Source organism: Xenopus tropicalis, chromosome 2, assembly GCF_000004195.4.
Source record: "Xenopus tropicalis strain Nigerian chromosome 2, UCB_Xtro_10.0, whole genome shotgun sequence".
Classification (NCBI taxonomy): Eukaryota; Metazoa; Chordata; class Amphibia; order Anura; family Pipidae; genus Xenopus; species Xenopus tropicalis.
Window position 1 is genome coordinate 139,731,495 of NC_030678.2, and position 19,130 is coordinate 139,750,624.

The following is a 19,130-nucleotide window of genomic DNA, read 5'->3' on the forward strand; positions in this document are numbered from 1 at the left end:
ATTGGCAGTGCTTGATGTATCTAGGACAGCACATATTATGTCTGACTGTGGGTTGTACAGGTAATAGAACAGAAAGTATAATATCTCTAAACTGCAGAAAAAAAGATGATATGTTAGCCAGGGCGTATAATACGTATAATAGGAGGAATGCAGCTTCTCTCTTAGGGAGGAAAAAGTGGTGCCCACGCCTTCTTTATTCAATTGTCATGACAAAATGTGCCACTTTTTTCCTTTATATACATTAATGCATGTGAAGAATAGATTTCCTTCATTATCTACTTTTTGGGGGTTGCAGGTATCACCCCATGTCCCTGTAAAGAAAACTTTAGTAAAACACAGGTGCTGTGAACTGAGTTGGATTCTGCAAAGACATATCATTTTTGGTTGAATTAATTACAAACCAGCATGGCATTTGTTTTTTTAATGTTGCTCTTCTTTTATTTGGATCCAGGCATTAGCATGGTTATACACATAAAGCTTTGAAAAGATCAACACAGTACAAATGCTATCAGGGACAATTTGCCCTAATAGGCTTCAACGGTGTAATAAGCCACCCACAGGCCTAAGTCCTTCTCTTCCTTTCAATGATCTCAGTTTTGCGGTGCTTAATATCACAGCTTGGATCAGGTTTAGCTATATTTGATATACTTAGGGCATGCAGTATGCAGCTGGGGAAGAGAGGGGTTGTGTATACAGAGGGCTTGTGGTTTGTCTTGGCTGTACTTATTTTCAGATTTTGACCTGTTTAGTGCAAGAAACCATAGATATTTCTTCATTAAAACAATAAACAAAAGCTGTGGTCAGCAGAAGCCCCATGCACTGAACTGATGTTGAAAAGGAACATTTACTGCCCCTTTAAAAAATAACTGGAATATTTTTTTTTGCCCTTTTGCCACAAGAAGGGCTTCTGAGGTGGCAGAATTGTTCAAGGAAAAGAATGAGCCCTGGACTGGGAGCTACAAAAATGTAGTGGATAGCTAGCTTTACTTGCTCTGGATAACAGTGTTAAAATAGGTAATGGTACATTTTATGGGCTCAGGTGGACTTCTCAAAGAGCATGTAAGGAGGTGAAATACAATCCGTTTTAGTATGTATGTAGTTAAGCATTACCAGGGCTGTCCACTAGATGCCACTAACCACTAGGTTTGGCCTGTAGGGCAGTGGTCCCTAAACTTTTTTGCACCACGGACCGGTTTCAAGCAAGACAATTTTTCCAAGGACCAGGGGTGGCGCAAATAGCACATAGTATATAATTTAATTATTATATATATAATGTAAATGTAATTATTACATTTTATATTATGCACTTTATTTGTATTATTATTACATTGTAAGATATGATACAGCTCATCATAATACAAAATCAGTAGGAGCCCTGAGCTTGTTTCCCTGCAACTAGACACGCCCAGCCCCCTTGTTCTTCTTACTCCCAACTAAGTAGTGACATCCCTTGCTGCTTAGTATAGAGCTTTAAGTACTTGTCGCAATCAGTAGAAAGCTTCATGCCCTTCCCATAGCTGTTGTCATGGCTGTGTAATACATCAGGGAGTTTGGATCACAGGTAATTGGAACCAGAGGGGGCCCGGTTCAGCACAGCCCACGGCCCAGTGATTGGGGACCCCTGCTGTAGGGGGAGTCCCCTTCAGAAGCCTGTTTAAGGAGGTCTACCAACAGAGCACCTCCTCCTTGGCCTATTACCATCTACAGTGAGCCCAGACATACTGAGCCAGACCAGCAGGGAGGAGGGCCTTGTCAGGATTACTAGACAGGGGAGATACATGTTAACAGCTCACCCTAGGAGTGATAGTTAAGGTGGACAGCAAGGACAGCCTAAGTTCCAGAGAGAAGTAAGAGTTTGTGGTAGAGCCCCATGGCAAGTGTGCCCCAGGTAGGAATCTGACAGCTTTCAGGTGTAGGTGAGTTGGGAGCATAGGGGTGAAACTTGGGCACTGGTATATGAGGACACCGGAGAGAAAGGGGGTGGAGATTTATAGAGTAGAGAGCCCCCTGGAATAGCTAATAGCACTCTGCGTGTGCATCCCTACATGATAGGGGTCCTGGAGGCTTCAAGAGAGGAAGACTGTGTGAGAGAAAGAATATTCCTAGCTGAGACAATTATGTAACTTTTATCTGGTGTGGTTCAACAAAGCATTTGAGTCATGACTACCTCTCACAGTAAAGATCTACCTTGGCATCCAGTTGACAACATGAAAGCCCTGGGTACCAACTTTACAAGCAAATAAAGATATAAAAACTGTGGACTGTAAGGCAGCAGACTTCTTCCAAAAATCAAGTCATTTTAGTGCTTCTAAATTGGTAGAGTACGTACCCCAGTGTCAGTGATGTTTTTTGGAGCTCAAGTCAATACTAGCATCATGACTTACTGAACAATACATTTTTTATTCTACCCAGAATAAGAAATAATCTTGTAAGCAAAAATAAAGTGTGCAGTACAAGTAGATTATAGTCTGTCACTCAGGGCATCTCAGCTGCTGACATGTTAAAATTGTCATCATATTCAGGCACAGACAGCCAGTAATAATGAGCATGCAGACCTGGCTGATCTAGAAAGACTCACTGTAACAGTATAAATAATCTTCTTCCCAATAATCAATGTGGTTCTAAAAATCGGTAAAAAATGTTCATAAAATCAGTTCTGAAATATAATTTCATGGTATGTATAGTTAGCTCATATCCTTTCTAAATGGAGCAGGAAAGGCATTTTAGCATTTTATTGCCAATAGATTAGTTACAATAGTGCAAGCTAGAATGCTGTATTTATTCTGCAGATTGCTAAACAGCCATAGAAGCTCCCTCTGTTTGTTAGAGATAGCAGCTGCCATTTTAGCTTGGTCTGACTTCATGTGTCTGCCTGCACACTGCTCCTGGAACAGTGCTAAGCTCAGATTACACAGCAGAGAGGGGTGTGGGGTAGAGGGGAGATGGAAAGGGGGGAGGACAAGGGAGGGGGAGAGAGGAGCAAACTGAGCAGACTTGTGCCATGCCCTGAAGGATTTTTCTGAGAGCTGGAAGTCTGACACAGAAAATCATGTATACAAAATAAAAGGAAAGAAAAGTGGTGTTTCTTTTCACTAAGGACTCAGAGCAGCAGTATTGTAAGTGTTTATGGCTGTTTTTACTTAGACCTTTCTGATAAAGCTTACTTTTACCTTTCCTTCTTTAATCCATATACTGCTAAATTACAATTGTAACCATTCCCCAAACCTTTACTTTTGAAGCATTCTAAATACCAAAGATTGGGTATCTCTGTTTAGCTTTGTTCATAAGAATTGTGATTTGCACACACTTCATAACATGCTGGGTGACTTCCCAATGTCACTTTGGGTAACCCTTACCTCAAGTGCTAAAATTAGCTTTTGATACCAGAAAATGTGCTTTGCAACATTCACAGATATATTTTCTGTTACCCTTCAGAAAGCTGAATTGCAACTGCTGTTTTTATTACGAGGGTAGAGAAAAGCTAAAATATTCTGTAATGCTCTTGCTTCTTGGCTCCAGTTCCAAAATCTGCTGCAATAATGCTGAGGAGAACAAAATCCTGCTGAAAACATAAATCATCATTTGAACTGAGATATGGACACTCTGACATTTAATTGCAAATGCCAAATCAGGGCGATATGTGATTTCAGAACAACAAGTGTTTTAAGATGTTTTAAAATAATTATTAAACCCATTAAGCTTAGATTAGACAAAAAAAATACAGACAAAAAAATTAAAAAATAAATAGTAATACTGCCTATAGACGCTGCACAGAGAGTTAACATGAATCATGGAAAGGAAAGGGCTTGTATTAAGGTCTAAAATAGCTGACAGCTGCTTATAACTGAAAATTAATGGGCCCCACGGCATTATATTTTTCAAACATTCAAATATGCACATAAAGCTCCAGTTGGAACTAGGGTTGGCTAAAGCTTTGATTGATGAAGTATCTGGGTCTCTGCCTCCGTGGCAAAGTCAGCACTAGCACCATTGCATACAAAACCCTAAAAGTAGGCAGAAAATGAATGGACAGGGGAGACTGCCAAACTGCTCAACAACAGTTATCCATCAACATTCCCTGCTGTACTTTTAGAAAGAAACAAGTAGACAAGCGTGTGCTGGAAAACAGAAGTCACTATCTGTTGATGCTGGATTTCATCACAAAGGGACCTTTTTAATCAGCTAGAAATCTTTGTCACTTTTGCTTTGATGAAAGCACAACACAACTTCTAACAATTCTGGAAAAGTTCTGCGGAATTATTTTTGGATGCAACATTTTCGTTTAGTAAGAAGACACAGCAGAGCGGCACAGGCAGATATGTATCATTGTTTTTTTTTTTTTTGCAGTGACAAAACATAGCATTTTGTTGATTTTTAATTACATACAGTAAATCAAAGAAAGAATTTGTTGACTAGGAGCATCATTATATGAGAAATAGTTATATTCCCGTACAATGAAGGAAATGAAATATTACTTTGAAATACAGAAAAATTACTTTCTGATGAGAATAACTTTCTGATTAACACTGATAAATTTGTGTTTGCACAGCGTGATTGATTTTACACAAAGAATCCTTGAGGAACTAGATGTACACTTTAATTTAATATATATAAACTTGTGTAGTGTATTAGCTTTGGCTAGTAGATCAGAGGTGAGGTCGGCATCCTTAGATTAAATATAAAAGGACTCATGTACGTCCGCAAGTGCAGTTGTGGTCCCTGCATTTTCTTCAATCAGTTGCCTGTAAAACCACTTTCATTCAATGCGCTCCTTGCACTTCTCTATAGTCGCACTCAGCACCACTCAGTTCTTATTTTCACTTAGTCCTTTCAAATGTGCCCCCAACCAAAGGGGAAAAAGCTGCATTGGGAAAAGCCATTGTGCTCAAGAGTGCACTTTACTTGTGGATACAGCTATTTTTGATGCTCATTGTTAAACAATAAGTGAAAACAAAGCAAGATTAAGGTGCAGTTTAATATATAAGAAAGGAAATGAAAAGTCAAGCCTCAGCATGTTTAGATGCACCAAACACATCATTTTTGCATTCAACTAAAAATCAAAGATTCTGCTGAATACCCAACTGAATAAAACTTTTTTCTGAACAAAACTCACTTTTAGGGGTTGGATTTTACTTGGCTAAGGATATTGGTATTTGTCTGAATCAGAAATCAGTTCTTGATTGAGTTCAAGCCTAAGATTAATGTATACAGGTATAGGACCTGTTATCCAGAATGCTCGGGACCAAGGGTATTCCGGATAAGGGGTCTTTCTGTAATTTGGATATCCATACCTTAAGTCTACAAAAAAATCAATGAAACATTAACTAAACCCAATAGGATTGTTTTGCATCCAATAAGGATTATTTATATCTTAGTTGGGATCAACTAAGATATAAATCTTAGTTTTATTACTACAGAGAAAAAGGAAATCAGTTTTAAAATTCAGTATTATTTGATTAAAATGGAGTCTATGGGAGACGGGCTTTCTGGATAATTGGTTTCCAGATAAGGGATCCCATACCTGTACTACTAATGTAACTGTTTGCTATGACAAGCATGGGCACATATATTAAAAACTCACATTTTTGGAGGAAAAAACTTGCATAATCATGACAAAACATGATTGCACCCTTTACTGCGATTGTGTTTTCCATTTTTCACAAATGGGTTTGTGTTCCTGAATGGGTTAATTACAAATCAAATTCTTTCCATGATCTGGATTTAAAAATGATCAACTTAGGCAGCTGGGATTTTTATTTTCCATATTTCTCAAACACATAAATTTAGAAAATTTGCAGTTGATAAGTGCTATTGCATTTTTTCTGTGACTTTCTTGTATTAGGGCAAAAAAAATCAAACTCACATTCTTGTGGGGTAGCAGTTTATAGAACAATCTCTTTATAAAGAAAATGTGAAATATAGTAAACTTATTATTCTCAGTTGATTAGGGCTCTTTACCTTGTACTAGTTAATAATTGTACCTTTTTATGTTATTGGTGTGTTTCATGTTTCTATGGTACTTAGCTTCAGAATATGTTAGAGCCTTTTAAATACATGTAAATAATAATAAAACAATACAAACATACCGGTATAACTTGCTTTAACATGCTACACCTTTATATACTATTCGAGCTGCATGGTTGGTGATTCTGATACCCTATAATCTGTTAGAATTATTGATGAAAAGTGAAGTCGTTACAGTGATGAATGGTTTCTGGAAAAGGTCGCCAGCTTGGGATTTAGTTCAACACAAGCCCAAAGAAATAATTAGTTATGGAATCACAGCGCACTGTAAATCTGTACTGAGAAAACTTCCTTATGGAACATCATAGCATTCCCTGAGGTGTACTTACATTTTACTACACTGGACTTCGGTTACAATTCTTTAGTGTAGCATCAGATATGCAATCTACACAACTGAAAAGTTTATAGTACTCCAACAATTACAAACATCTGATAAACCCTATTAAAGCCAGGTTCATTAAATTTTGCACTTGCACTTTGGATAAAGTTCTCTGCTACAAATGATAATGAGTTATATGCTAGCAGCTAGCTGATTCCAAAACACATCAGTTAACAGAGCTTCTCCAGCAGAATCCTGCATTGAAATCCCTTTTTCAAAAACACAGATTTTTTTTTATATTTAATTTTGAAATTTCACATGGGGCTACCAATATTCTTCATTTCCCAGGGTGCCACAGCCATGTGACCTGTGGTCTGATAAACTTCGGTCACACTTTACTGCTGAGCTGCAAGTTGGAGTGATATCCCCCCTCTCCCAGCAGCCGATCAGCAGAACAATGAGAAGGTAGCAAGATAGCAGCTCCCAGTAGGTATCAGAATAGCACTCAATAGTAAGAAATCCAAGTCCGACCTGGAAAAACTAAAGGTTACTATAGATATGTGTAGAGCTGGCTCCTTCTGAAAGCTCAAACTCAAGGCAAAGTCCACTGAGATGGCGCCTACACACCAATATTACAGCTAAAAAATATATTTGTTGGTTGAAGAATACAATTTTAAATGGTAGAGTGAATTATTTGCTATGTAAACAGTGAAATAAAAAGTATACCATAAAAATCATGACAGTATCCCTTTAAGAACTTAAGCAGAAGAAGATAGGAAATGTGTAGGTGGGAAATACAGTACACAGAGAATAAAAAGAGGCAACAATTAGTAACAAGAGACCTATACACCTTTAAAATGTTCTGCTTCAGGGTGCCGTGTTGGAAAAGCACAGTACTAATCTAGTCAGATAGTGTGACACATTCAAGCACAACAATGTATGACTGGACAGTTAGAAACTTAGGTTGCAATAGATTATTTCAGTATTTGCCAAATTACAGGAAAATATTAAGTTGATCACTAAAATGGCAACTGTGGGAGTTGAATGTGCTACAAGACTTGTGGATGTATCCCAAGCAAGGATCAAGTTTTGTCCTACAAGATACCTGGACAGTTAAAGCTGCCTAAGCCCTGTGCTAATGAGGCAGACATATTAGTACAGTATAAGGATTTTTTCCCTTAATCAAACTTTATGCAGAACCACCAAAAAAAGTATTTTATGCTGTGGGTGTGAACATATCATGTTTGTGTTGACAAAATCTAACACTTTTGTTTTGGGAACAAATGATCAACATTGTCTGTTTTTCAGACGTTATTACAACACCCAGCATAAAATTACATTACCCATGGTATTAAAGGAGAAGGAAAGACAAAGTTACTTGGGGGTGCAAAAATGACAAGTGCCCAAGTGACTAAAATCGCCTACCTTTACCCCGGGCTGGTGCCCCTGTTAGGAGAAAACCGCACCAGCCCAGGGTACCTGTATCGAGCGCTTCCTTCTTCCTGCTTCGCTCGCGCGCACAGTAGAGTGAAAAGCCGAACTCTAACAGAAAAGTCTGCTTTTCACTCTACTGCGCATGCGCCAACCGCTGGCATTTGCCGGAAAAAGAAGGAGGAAGCGTTCGCTACAGCTACCCTGGGCTGGTGCAGTTTTCTCCTAACAGGGGCACCAGCCCGGGGTACAAGTTAGGCAATTAAAGTCACTTGGGGGGTGCCTAACATTTTGGCACCCCCAAGTGATTTTGCCTTTCCTTCTCCTTTGGCTATTAGCTATGACAAATGACATCAAGCTGCTAATCAAAATTTTTTGAAGGGTTTATTTTTGCATTTTCAAAAAGTAATAAAACAAGAAGAAATCAGGGGTGGGGACTGGGGTATAGGGGGTAAGCTACCAGTTATGAACTCGGTAGCGTGTTAAAGTCCATGTTGAGTGGTGGTTCCTAATCAGTAGTGGTTTTCTGGCAAGAAGTCCATATAACCCAGATTTTATTTAATTTGGTGAGGCAGTCCCTGCCCTGGTAAATCAGTTTGTACATGGGAAAAGCATTGCTCGCCAGTTTCTTCCAAAGCAATAAGTTATGATCTTTTTACTTTTGCTAAAACATAGCAACCAATTAAAACACTTGCTTGCTTGATTGTACCTGCCAGTAGAGTGATTAAAGATTATTACTGAATAGTTGCTGGGGTTTTGTATTGGTGTGGAATTACCCATTGCTAGTAAATAAGCCTCACCTGGGCTGATTCCCAATACTAGGCAAATTGGTACCTTGACAGTAACCTAAGACAAACAATAGCAATTTTACTATCACTGTTTCACCCCTTCATGGCTTATCAAAGCTAATCTGTCACTGGTTATTATCAGTAATCAGTCACTGGAGTTATTTCATAGGTGCAAATTTGGCCAGTGTTAGTAAATTATTAGTTACAACTGTGTTGTGCAAGGACAGTAGGCCTATAGATGAATGCTGCAAGTGAGTTGCTCTGAGGAAAGTTGTTTAAGTTCATAAGTGTCTGTTACACTGGCTCATGAAGGCAGGTGTCCTCAGTAGCCCATTTGGCAAGCCCCCCAGATTTCTGGGTTTCTATCAAGGATACATGTCAGGGGCGGGCCGAGTCGGCCACCTTGTCCCTGCACCTGCGCATCGCACAGACTAGGGGTAGGCAGGAGAAGCTCCTGTCTGGTGCCCCCCAATCGTTGCACCCTAGGTAGGTGCCTCTTCTGCCTATCCCTAGTTCCAGCCCTGATACATGTGCAGAATAAGAGAACAGTAAGCTAAACATTACTATGTAAAATCCCAGAACTAGCCTAGAGACAGGGCTGTATCCTCCATACAGAGAGAGAGAGCGTTTTCCCATTGTGCAGATATTAAACCTTAATGAGGAATGTTGGTTTAAAAAGCTGTTTAAAAGGTAACGAGGTTTTGTTTTAATTGATGAAATTCTAATCAAGGAGAATGATAAATATGGAAAGGCCTTGGCTAGGACAGGAGAGGGCTTGACAGACAGAAATAATCAGCGACTGAGTTGCTTCCAACACATGGGGAATGCACACTGGCAGTCAAATCCCCTCCCAGCAGAGAACGGGTTAGCGAAAGCCTGAGCCAAGTTGCATTAATGTTCTCTGGAGACTGTTTAAGAGGTTTTAGATCAATCCCTCATAATGAGCCATGCGCAAGAATCATGAAATTCATGAGCGGCTGACCCATCGTTCAGGTCTCCTCGTTACATCCCGCCGTCTCCCAGGCAGATCAGACAGGCAAGCCTGTAACCTTTTTCCTTTTGTCGTCTATTTCTCTTCCTTGTCATTTCGATTTCGCAGTGCTGGCAGTGTGTGTGAGGGAGATGATCAGAGGCACAAGCAGAGAAGAAAGAAGCTGATTTGGTATTTAAAGGTGTGGATTCAATCTGCAATGCACCTTGGATTTGCAAGACCATTTAATCATCTCACAATAATTCCCTTTCTACCTTTTTACCATTTGTTTTGTCAGTGGAATATTGCAGGCTACTTATACTAACTTATAGTACTTTAAAGGAACAAAAGAAAAGTGCAAGCACCCATTGCTAAGGGACATTGATACAAATGATTTAGTGTCTTTTTGGAAAGGGTGGGCAAGAATACCTTGTGGCCTTTATATTTTCTATGGACTTGGTTATTATTACAGGCTAAGCAGAGTTAATGGCACTTACATTTTCCTACAGTTTTATTTTTAGTCCTATTTTTGAGAGCTATAAAATAGAAAATTTTATATATAATGCCCTAAGCAAAGGTTTTATACAGTTTTAAATGGCCACATATTCATTAATCCATTTACACAGACATTTATCTACCCATGCATTCTTGCATCCATCAAGCCTTAATCTGAACATTGGTCCACCCATCTATCTATGCATCCATTACCCATCAATTTACAAATACATAAAACAATCCATCTCTCTACATGCCTATCACATCTGTCTGCACATCTTTGTTTCTATAATATCCAATGTCTGCTCTGGATTGATCAAAAGACCCCAGGGCTAGGGCTGTGGTACCACAGAAGCACAGCAGCCCTATGAAATATAATATCAGCGCCTCTGAATGTGTACCCTAGAACATATATAGTATAATTGTTAGCAGTGAGCTCTTGCATGCTAGATCTCAGTGCATGTAGATCTGACTTTGGTGACCAGTGTGCATGCTTTGAGCATGTGTGTTCTCAGATCATGTGCTATGACATCATAGTATGGGTAAAACCTCTGGACCATAGGAAGAGTGGAGGCCATTCAGGTGTGGGTCATCATTCCACAAGTGTATTCTGGCCTTGGAAAGCCAAAATACTCTTGTATTCTTGGAAAGCCAGCATGCTGCCAAATGAGCAGATATTTTCCATTCACGTGGTGGATCAAATTGGGCTGATAAAACTGTTCGGACCCTGGGCCATGATTGGATCATGTGGGGGGGAAATCCATCCCAAGAGGACCATATTTACATGCAAGCCTTGCTGAAGCTTTGCATAATCTGGTGACCCATGTGGTGGGTCAAATTTGGTTATTTGGCCCTCAGTATTATTGAAACTCATCGGGAGAGGATTGCCAATATGTGCCATTGTAGTCCTGACTTGAACAAAAATTTAAACTTGTCCAATAGCTATCTGGCTCATATTAGGCCAGATATTTGTTGGACAGACTTATCGGCAGTAGGCAGGGGCCAAGTCATCAGCTTTTATTGGCTTGGGTATGGCCAGCCAACTAACTACTGTGGTAAAAGAATAGAGGCACAGACACCCCATGAAGCAAATAATACAAAGGTATGGCTTTAAAGCTCCTTTATATAAATGTGTGTTAATGCACTGTAAAGTTTTCTTATTTTTCCTACTTTAGATATCTGGGACATACCTTTGTGCCAACTAGGAAAGTTTTTATGCTGGAAGATAAAGTCTGGGGTTTAATGCAGATTTCCAGAAAAAATCAATAAAACCTTTATAATGCATTCACGTTGTTTGTATATTTAAACTTTCTCCCAAATCCCCAGATGCTGCCTCTTTCAAACGCAGAATTTCTGAGTTTATTTAATATGACTACTGTTAGGAACATTCTCCAGGCATTTTTATAAGAGCATTGGGTGAGAATAATTATTGTTCTCACTCTCGCTTATGCCTGTGGAAAGCTCCATACGCTACACATTCAATGCTATTTGTCATTGTGTCATTGTAATTGTATCTTTCAGCCCAAAATTTGAATAACTGGTAAACAAATTATGACGCAAAATTCTCAAAGGGCAAAAACTGATATTGTCTCATGGACAAGAGGGTGAACGTGAATTCTCAGTTCTATAAAACATGCTTGTAAAATATATTGGCCAATTATTTATTTTGTTAAGTAGCTACAGGGCCATGTCATGCAGTTTACAATTATTACAAACCAATAAAAAAAATTCCTGACCCAATTTCGATAGCCCCATTACATATATAAAGCATTACTGTTCAAGCTGTGGCTCTTACACTGTACTTTAACAATATAATAATATAATATAATCCTATACCACTAACAGACTGGCTACAGAGTTGTATTCTGGTAACAATGGAAGGGCCAATGGTTGTGAAACCCATATTTTGCCCAACTATGGTCCAGATTTGAATTAAATCAAAATTTCCACACCTTAATTAGACTGTCTCGTGATAAACCTTATTGATAATATTTTTGGCCCTCTGGCCCTGTATCTGCAAAGCAATCTACAGCATTACTCTATAGTTTACTAGTCAAGTCAGCAGCTTATCAGCCCATTATGGGGCTTTCAGATGGACCTACACAACCAATATATGGCTGTAAATCATCAATTGTGCAGGTTTAAAAAGCCCATCAGGCCGACGTGCACATTGGCTTCTTGATGCAGTCCTCATCCTGACAGCCTACATCTCGTCAAATGTGATTTGGTCATTTGGCACTTTGGCCAAATGATTGGATCAATCAACGACTGGTTCTTTCAGCGTATACCCATCTTAAGTCTGTAAATTATAAGGGTAATCAAACTTCTTTGACTGTATTATGGCATGAGACTAAGGCCATAAAACTTTGCGTGGACCTCTGTAATGTTTGTCATTTTCAGGAGTAAAGGTTTCAGGCAATGTAAAAGGAAAATATAATCAAAATAAATCAGTGTTGACAGTTACTCTGACCGCCACCATTGCTAGGACTTATTGTCCTGGTTAAATGTTCTTAAACTTTTTAGTTGAGAGGAAAATTATTTTGTCTCATACATGGAGCCACAGCCATGAATTCAGCTGTCAGAAGGAAATTATAGTACAGCAAGTTTCAAAGCTCTGATATTTACATTATCCATACGAGAATATTTCTATATTTGTGACATTCTGATTATAATAATAATAACATTACCCCAAAATAATGGAAAGAATAGAATCCCATATATTATAATCTAATATACTACCGGCAGTATATAAGTACATATTTTTAATTTTCCTCAGGAAATTCAGTGCTGGTTGTGGGTGTGTTTTTTTTACATCCTTGAATATAACAATATGTGGTATGATTACAAAGGACAAATAACATTTCTTTTCTGTCATTTTCCCAGTTGGCGGTGACAAGTAACCTTAATTATGTGAATGAGGCACTTTCAGTTTTGGTGAAGACATATGGGAATTTGCTTAAAGCACAGCTAGAGATGAGAAATCAGAAAGACTATTATTCTAAATTAAGGGACCTGTCACCATGCTGTGTTATGGTATTTAAAAAAAATAAAAATGCTGTGCACAGCAGTCAATTTCGGCACCCAGTTCACATACTGAATCATGTAGTTCTTTCCATATAAAAGTTTTTTTTATAGACAATAGCATTTCATCCTTCTGAAGAAATATGCCATATTTCATCCATTATACAGGATGAAATTCAGTTTCAACATTTTCAGTGGATCTTTAGAAATAAAAATATATTACTGCAGATGATTTGCACCTTAGAACATATGTGTGAAACACTATTTGCTGGAACAGTCTTTGATGGGACTAAGTATGTTTGCAGATTTCTGCTCTCTGGAAATACCTATGTCAAATATATCCCATAATCCTGGTTGGCTCACTTATGTTTGAGATTCAGCATACACTGTGTTTAGCCAGAAACAAAATTGTCTATTTTCATGCTGGGAAAAAAGCGAGAAAATAAGGCCCATTGAAGTGCATTTGGCACCAGCTGCAACAATGGTACTTGTATTTTGTCACATGCAACAACATTTGCCAGAAGCATTTGCTAATGTCTAAATGGTGATAGAGTTCCAAAGTGTCCAGAGAATTAAAGACTATGAGGAAAGTCTAAGAGGTGGCTGTGATATAATAATATATATCTGAGTATCTTCTGCTTGTAATGGCACATTTCCTTACCACCCTACCATAGACTTGGAATTTGGTGTTATGTTTTACTCACAAGTTCTCCAGGCAATTGTAGTAAGGTGTTCCATCTAAGGCGTTCTTGGGGTGTATACAGAAGCCATGCACACCAACTACTGCTTATCCAACAATGTCCCAAAATGTGATATCTTACAGACTTCCCCCATCACTAGCTATCACTTTACATTACATTAACATTTATTTATAAAGCGCCAACATATTCCGCAGCGCTGTGCAATAAGTGGGTTGCATACATTGGACATACAGAGTAACATATAAAGCAACCAATAACCGATACAAGGGGTGAAGAGGGCCCTGCCCAAAAGAGCTTACAATCTACAAATCATATGTGTTCATACAGTAATCTTAATGAGTTGGCAAGACAAGAGCCAGTGCTCTCTTCTGGGCTCACTTCATTTAATGGTCTCCACATGACTTTACATTATCTTATTATTAAAGGGGGAGTAGAGGCAGTATAACCTCTTGTTTAATAAGTTCAAGAATAAGCCTTGTACTGAATGCACTTTTTGTCTATTGTTGAAAAATGTATTTTTTTTTTATTATTCGAGTTAAGAGGAACAACAGAGAAATTAAAGCTAAGTAACTTGGTCTTTGTGAGGCAGTTCAGAGATAATCTCACTGCATTATGGCCCCCTGCTTATGTGCACTGGTAACATAGCTCATGCATCAACCATAGTCTTTATAAATCAACTTCTTTTAGGCCTAACAACACTTTTTGTATACCTTATAGACTTAAATGTATGACTGAGCTACCATGATACAGTTTGAGGTGTTTTGCCACACACCTAGACTATAAGCTCTACGGGGCAGGGACCTCCTTCCTACTGTGTCTCATACCACATGGCACTTATTCCCTGTGCATTTATATATATTTATTTTATTTATTTATTATAACACTTGTCCTCCCTGTGTGTAATTTTGTATTTTGTAAGATTGTACAGCGCTGCGTACCCTTGTGGCGCTTTAAAAAATAAAGTTATACATACATACATACACCTCTTTTCACCTTGATTAAAAATCTCTTATATGTTCTAAAATCTGAATAGAGAGCTTCTTAAAGGGGTTTCCTTTCATTTCTTGTTATATTGCTAATACCTATATTACATCTTCTGTTTGTCAAGTGAATTCCCAATTCTGTACATCTTAAAGTAAGGCGAAATGCAAAAATGTTTTATAGTTGTACAGTAGTGTGTTGTGTGTATTTTTTGATTACTATATATATGTTTAACTGAAATATAGTTAACAATTTTTATTTTCTTTGTAGGCACTATGCTTAGAAGGTCACATGTCAAAAACCTTGGGATATCTTGATTTCGGGGCAACGGGAATGGTGAAGAATGGGCCATATGGAACAACCAAGCCTCATTCCCTTTACCCATCCAGAGTCTTTTCTACAGACCCATTCAAAGCAAAGCCTCCCATCCAGTCTCCTGTTAATCCATGGGAATGGAATAAGAACCAAACACTTTTGAGTGGGGGAATGGGCCAGAGAGCTAAACGTAAGCCTTCACTGAAGACCGGAAGGACCAAGAAGATATTTGGCTGGGGGGACTTCTATTTTAATATAAAGACTGTCAAGTTTAGTCTGCTTGTGACAGGGAAGATTGTGGACCACATTAATGGGACGTTTAGTGTTTACTTCCGTCATAATTCCTCTAGCCTTGGCAATGTGTCTGTAAGCATTGTACCTCCTACAAAGGTGGTAGAGTTTGACCTTCTTCAACAATCTACCTTAGATACCAGAGAAACCAAGACTTTCAATTGTAGGGTGGAATATGAAAAAACCAACAGAGCCTTGAAGAACAAACCATGCCTTTATGACCCTGCAAAATCCTGCTATATGGAACACACTCAAAGTCATGCTGCTTGGCTGTGTGCCAAACCCTTCAAGGTTATCTGCATCTTTATCTCCTTCTACAGCATTGACTACAAGCTGGTGCAGAAGGTGTGCCCGGATTACAACTTCCAGAATGAGAATCCCTACTTTGGTTGATTCACAAACTGACAAGGAGGTCAGCAAGCAGCTTTGTACAGAAGTGGATTGGAGGATTTTATCTATTAGGCACAAAGGTCTTACTACTATAAAGTGATCATTTTTCCAGATTTACCCTTACTCCCCATCTAATAGGAAATCCGAGTCTCGAAACTCTTACATATGTTTTAGCAAACTGGAACTTCAGTTAACCCAAAATACATAATAATAGCTTTACACTTACTGAGTGGTACAAAGATAATGAACAACATCAGCGCTGGATGAAAACCTGGGAGAAATTTCTTTGTTTTTAGGAAACATAAAAGCGATTGTCTATATGGTAACACTTCATGGGATTATTAACCTATCATGTTTTGTATTTAAAAATCATTTCTAACGGAAAACAAAATGAAAATGAAGTTGTCACCATGCAGATCATACTCAGCTTTCTAAAGCAACTTCGAGCAATTGCTGTTTTGGTTATCTACCTCCACAAGTCCGCGACTCTCATATTAAACTCAAGGTGGTGCATATTTAACTAAGAAATCTAAAATGTGAAAAAGTTGTATATTTCAATCAATGCATTTTCTAATGTGTTATTTTAACAGAAAAATACACATTCCTGGGAGCAAGAGAGTAAATGTTTTAGCAAAGATTCACAAATATATTTTTTTCCTAGACCATTAGTTGACAAAGGTAATCATGGCAGTACTACTGGTATGGGTCCTACTATCCAGAAACCCTTTAACTAGAATGCCCTGAAGTATGGCAATGCATTTCTCATAAGGTAATATTTATTCTTCAGTTTTGACAAAATATGTTTTCTCTCAAATAACGAAACAATACTTTGCCCTTGACTCTAGCTAAATTAGTATAAATCCATGTTGATGGTGAAACAGTTTATTAATTTGTATTTTAAAAGGTTTTTAGCAGCCTTAAGGCATGTTGCTTCCATCTACAGAAATACCTTGTTCTGGAAAACCTCAGGCTTGATTTAAGATTTTAAGATACCTATACAAATAATAAGAATTTGTAATTACCAAATACACATCACAAGAGACTTGTTAAACGCATAAAACATTTTATTCTCAATGGGAATTTCTTTCTAGTATTTAACTTTTTTAGTTTTGGAACAATAGCAACATTTAATAATAAAGATATATATATATATATTTCACTTTCCTTTGTTGCAAAGGATTAACAGAACTGGTAACTGAAGGGGTCAAATCACTTTTTCAGTTATTTTTTGTTAAACTTAATTCTCTGGGTAATATAATGTCTTTGTAAAGGCAAAATTTAGTTGACGGACTTTCAGTGGCCTCCAGTAGAAAAACTAGTACTTCTAAACAGAGCACAACAGAGCACAAAATCTCCCCCAAATCACAAAATAATATAATTCATATTCATTCTTACAGTGTCTTTATAACAATAATAACAGATTATATAACAGCAGGAGCAAAGCGTGCAGCAGTTCTTGTAGATTTAACAAACATCAGTTAGCATTTGCTGGTCACCTGTCTGAAAGCAAACAACTGATAGGTTGTTGATTAAAAGGCCTGGAGCAAATTTTGCACCTTTATATACATTTACCCCTATGAGTCTTTTAAGGAGAAGCATAACCATTAAATATATCATACCAAATCAAGTGTATATTTTTTTCAATCATCATAAGGGGAAATGAATCTGTCCAAGACAAATACTGAGCTGAAATTAAGTGATCTATTTCTTAGCTGGGCATGGACAATTTCTCTTTACACTTGCCTATATATATTTATACTCTTTCAATGAAGACTATAAAATAAACTTGCCTGTTGCCCATACAAGGTAGGTCTACTAGTATCTTTGAAATGTGAAAAGGGAGTGAGAAATAATGGGTCAATTTACTAACACTGGTAAAATTTGTAGTAAAGCATATTAACCAATATTAAGCTTTTTCAGTCAGCTGCAGAAATTAAAGCAAAATTTGAATGGTTGCTATGGGTTACTGCACTAATACACATTTGCCCAGTGTTAATAAATGAGTTGTGTGCAACAGGTTAGATCTATTTGTAATGCTACAATTTCAGAGAAAATACACTGGAACATGACTCAAAAATACATGTTTTCTATATGTTTTTGGTAAGTACTGCATGCTTTTAAAAAATGTTTGCCTAAACGAATAAATAAAAAATGAACTGAGCAATTTTCCTCTTTTGCCCAGTTCCCTTTATTACAGAATGTGACTAGAAAAAAAGTGTAAGGAGTAAGACTTTGCCAGCACTTGGTTCAAAATCTTGTGTACTATTTAAGTGAGTCAAATCAATACTGATAATAATAAAGCTGTATAGTTTGTCTGTTCCTCCTTGTACAGACTGTGTTATACACCTTGTCCTATTTTTTTATGAGAAGCCAAATATAATAAAATAACAGAAGTTTAATTGACTCTCCTGTCTGTCTTCTTCTGTGTAATATATATACATATATAACAATCTGTGTAGGCAATTGTGATTCCATCATTGCGCTGACATCTACATTTATGATGTACTTCTTATGAGGCTAATTGCCTTCTGTATATTTCTTCACAGATGATACACTGAGTTAATCAGAGAGTGGTTTATTTACAGCCTGATCCTGACATGTCAGCACACCATTTTATCAGTCTGAAACAAAAGAGTTTTACATTAGCCATGCATGTACTAAAAGACATTAAGGCTCATTATGGCACACAAACACAAATGCTAAGGGGCAGATTTACTAATGCACGAACGGACCGAAAGCGTCCGAACGCGGTTTTTCGTAATGATCGGTATTTTTGCAACTTGTTTGTCGCCGTCGCGACTTTTTCGTATGTCCCGGGATTTTTTCGTCGCCGTTACGACTTTATAGTATATTTTCTGCGACTTTTTCGGCGCCGCCGCGAAAAAATCGGATTGGTTTTTCCGCCGTTTACAATTGCTCAATATGAAAAAATGACGACAGCAACGAAAAAGTCGCGCAAAATACGATAAAGTCGAGACAGCGACGAAAAAATTGCGCAAAATACGAAAAAAACGCGACAGCAAAAAAAAAGTCGCAAAATTTCCGTTTCCAATCCAATTTTTTCCCATTCGGGATTTGGATTCATGGATTAGTAAATGTGCCCCTAAGTGTTAACTTGTGCATATATATGCTCCTTAACACCAAGCATTGTGTGTTTAAAAACATGACATTCCCTTCTTATTTTGCACTTGCTTGCATAAATGAGCCTTATTGTCTTTAGTAAATTTAGCAGTAACACCCCAGTCCCTGGGCGAGAAGATTTATATTTGCCAAAGAACAACACTTAGGGGCCCATTCATGAAAGCACGGATTTTGTGTGGTTAAAAGCACAATTGGAAAAAATTTGGATGAACCACGATATGCTGATATGTGAAAATGTCACGGAAATTCTTTTCTCGGTCGTA

The 19,130-nt window shown here is 37.8% G+C and overlaps 1 protein-coding gene across 1 annotated transcript in view; it reads left to right on the plus strand.

The window, feature by feature from the left end:
- The window catches only part of nxph4 (neurexophilin 4), a 122,880-nt gene extending 104,751 nt beyond the window's left edge, over window positions 1-18,129 (plus strand). Inside the window, exon 2 of the mRNA XM_018091705.2 lies at window positions 15,001-18,129. Within this exon, the coding sequence (XP_017947194.1) occupies window positions 15,001-15,729 (729 nt within the window). The 3' untranslated portion in view covers window positions 15,730-18,129. The remainder of the gene's footprint in view (window positions 1-15,000) is intronic.
- The last annotated feature ends 1,001 nt before the right edge of the window (window positions 18,130-19,130 follow it).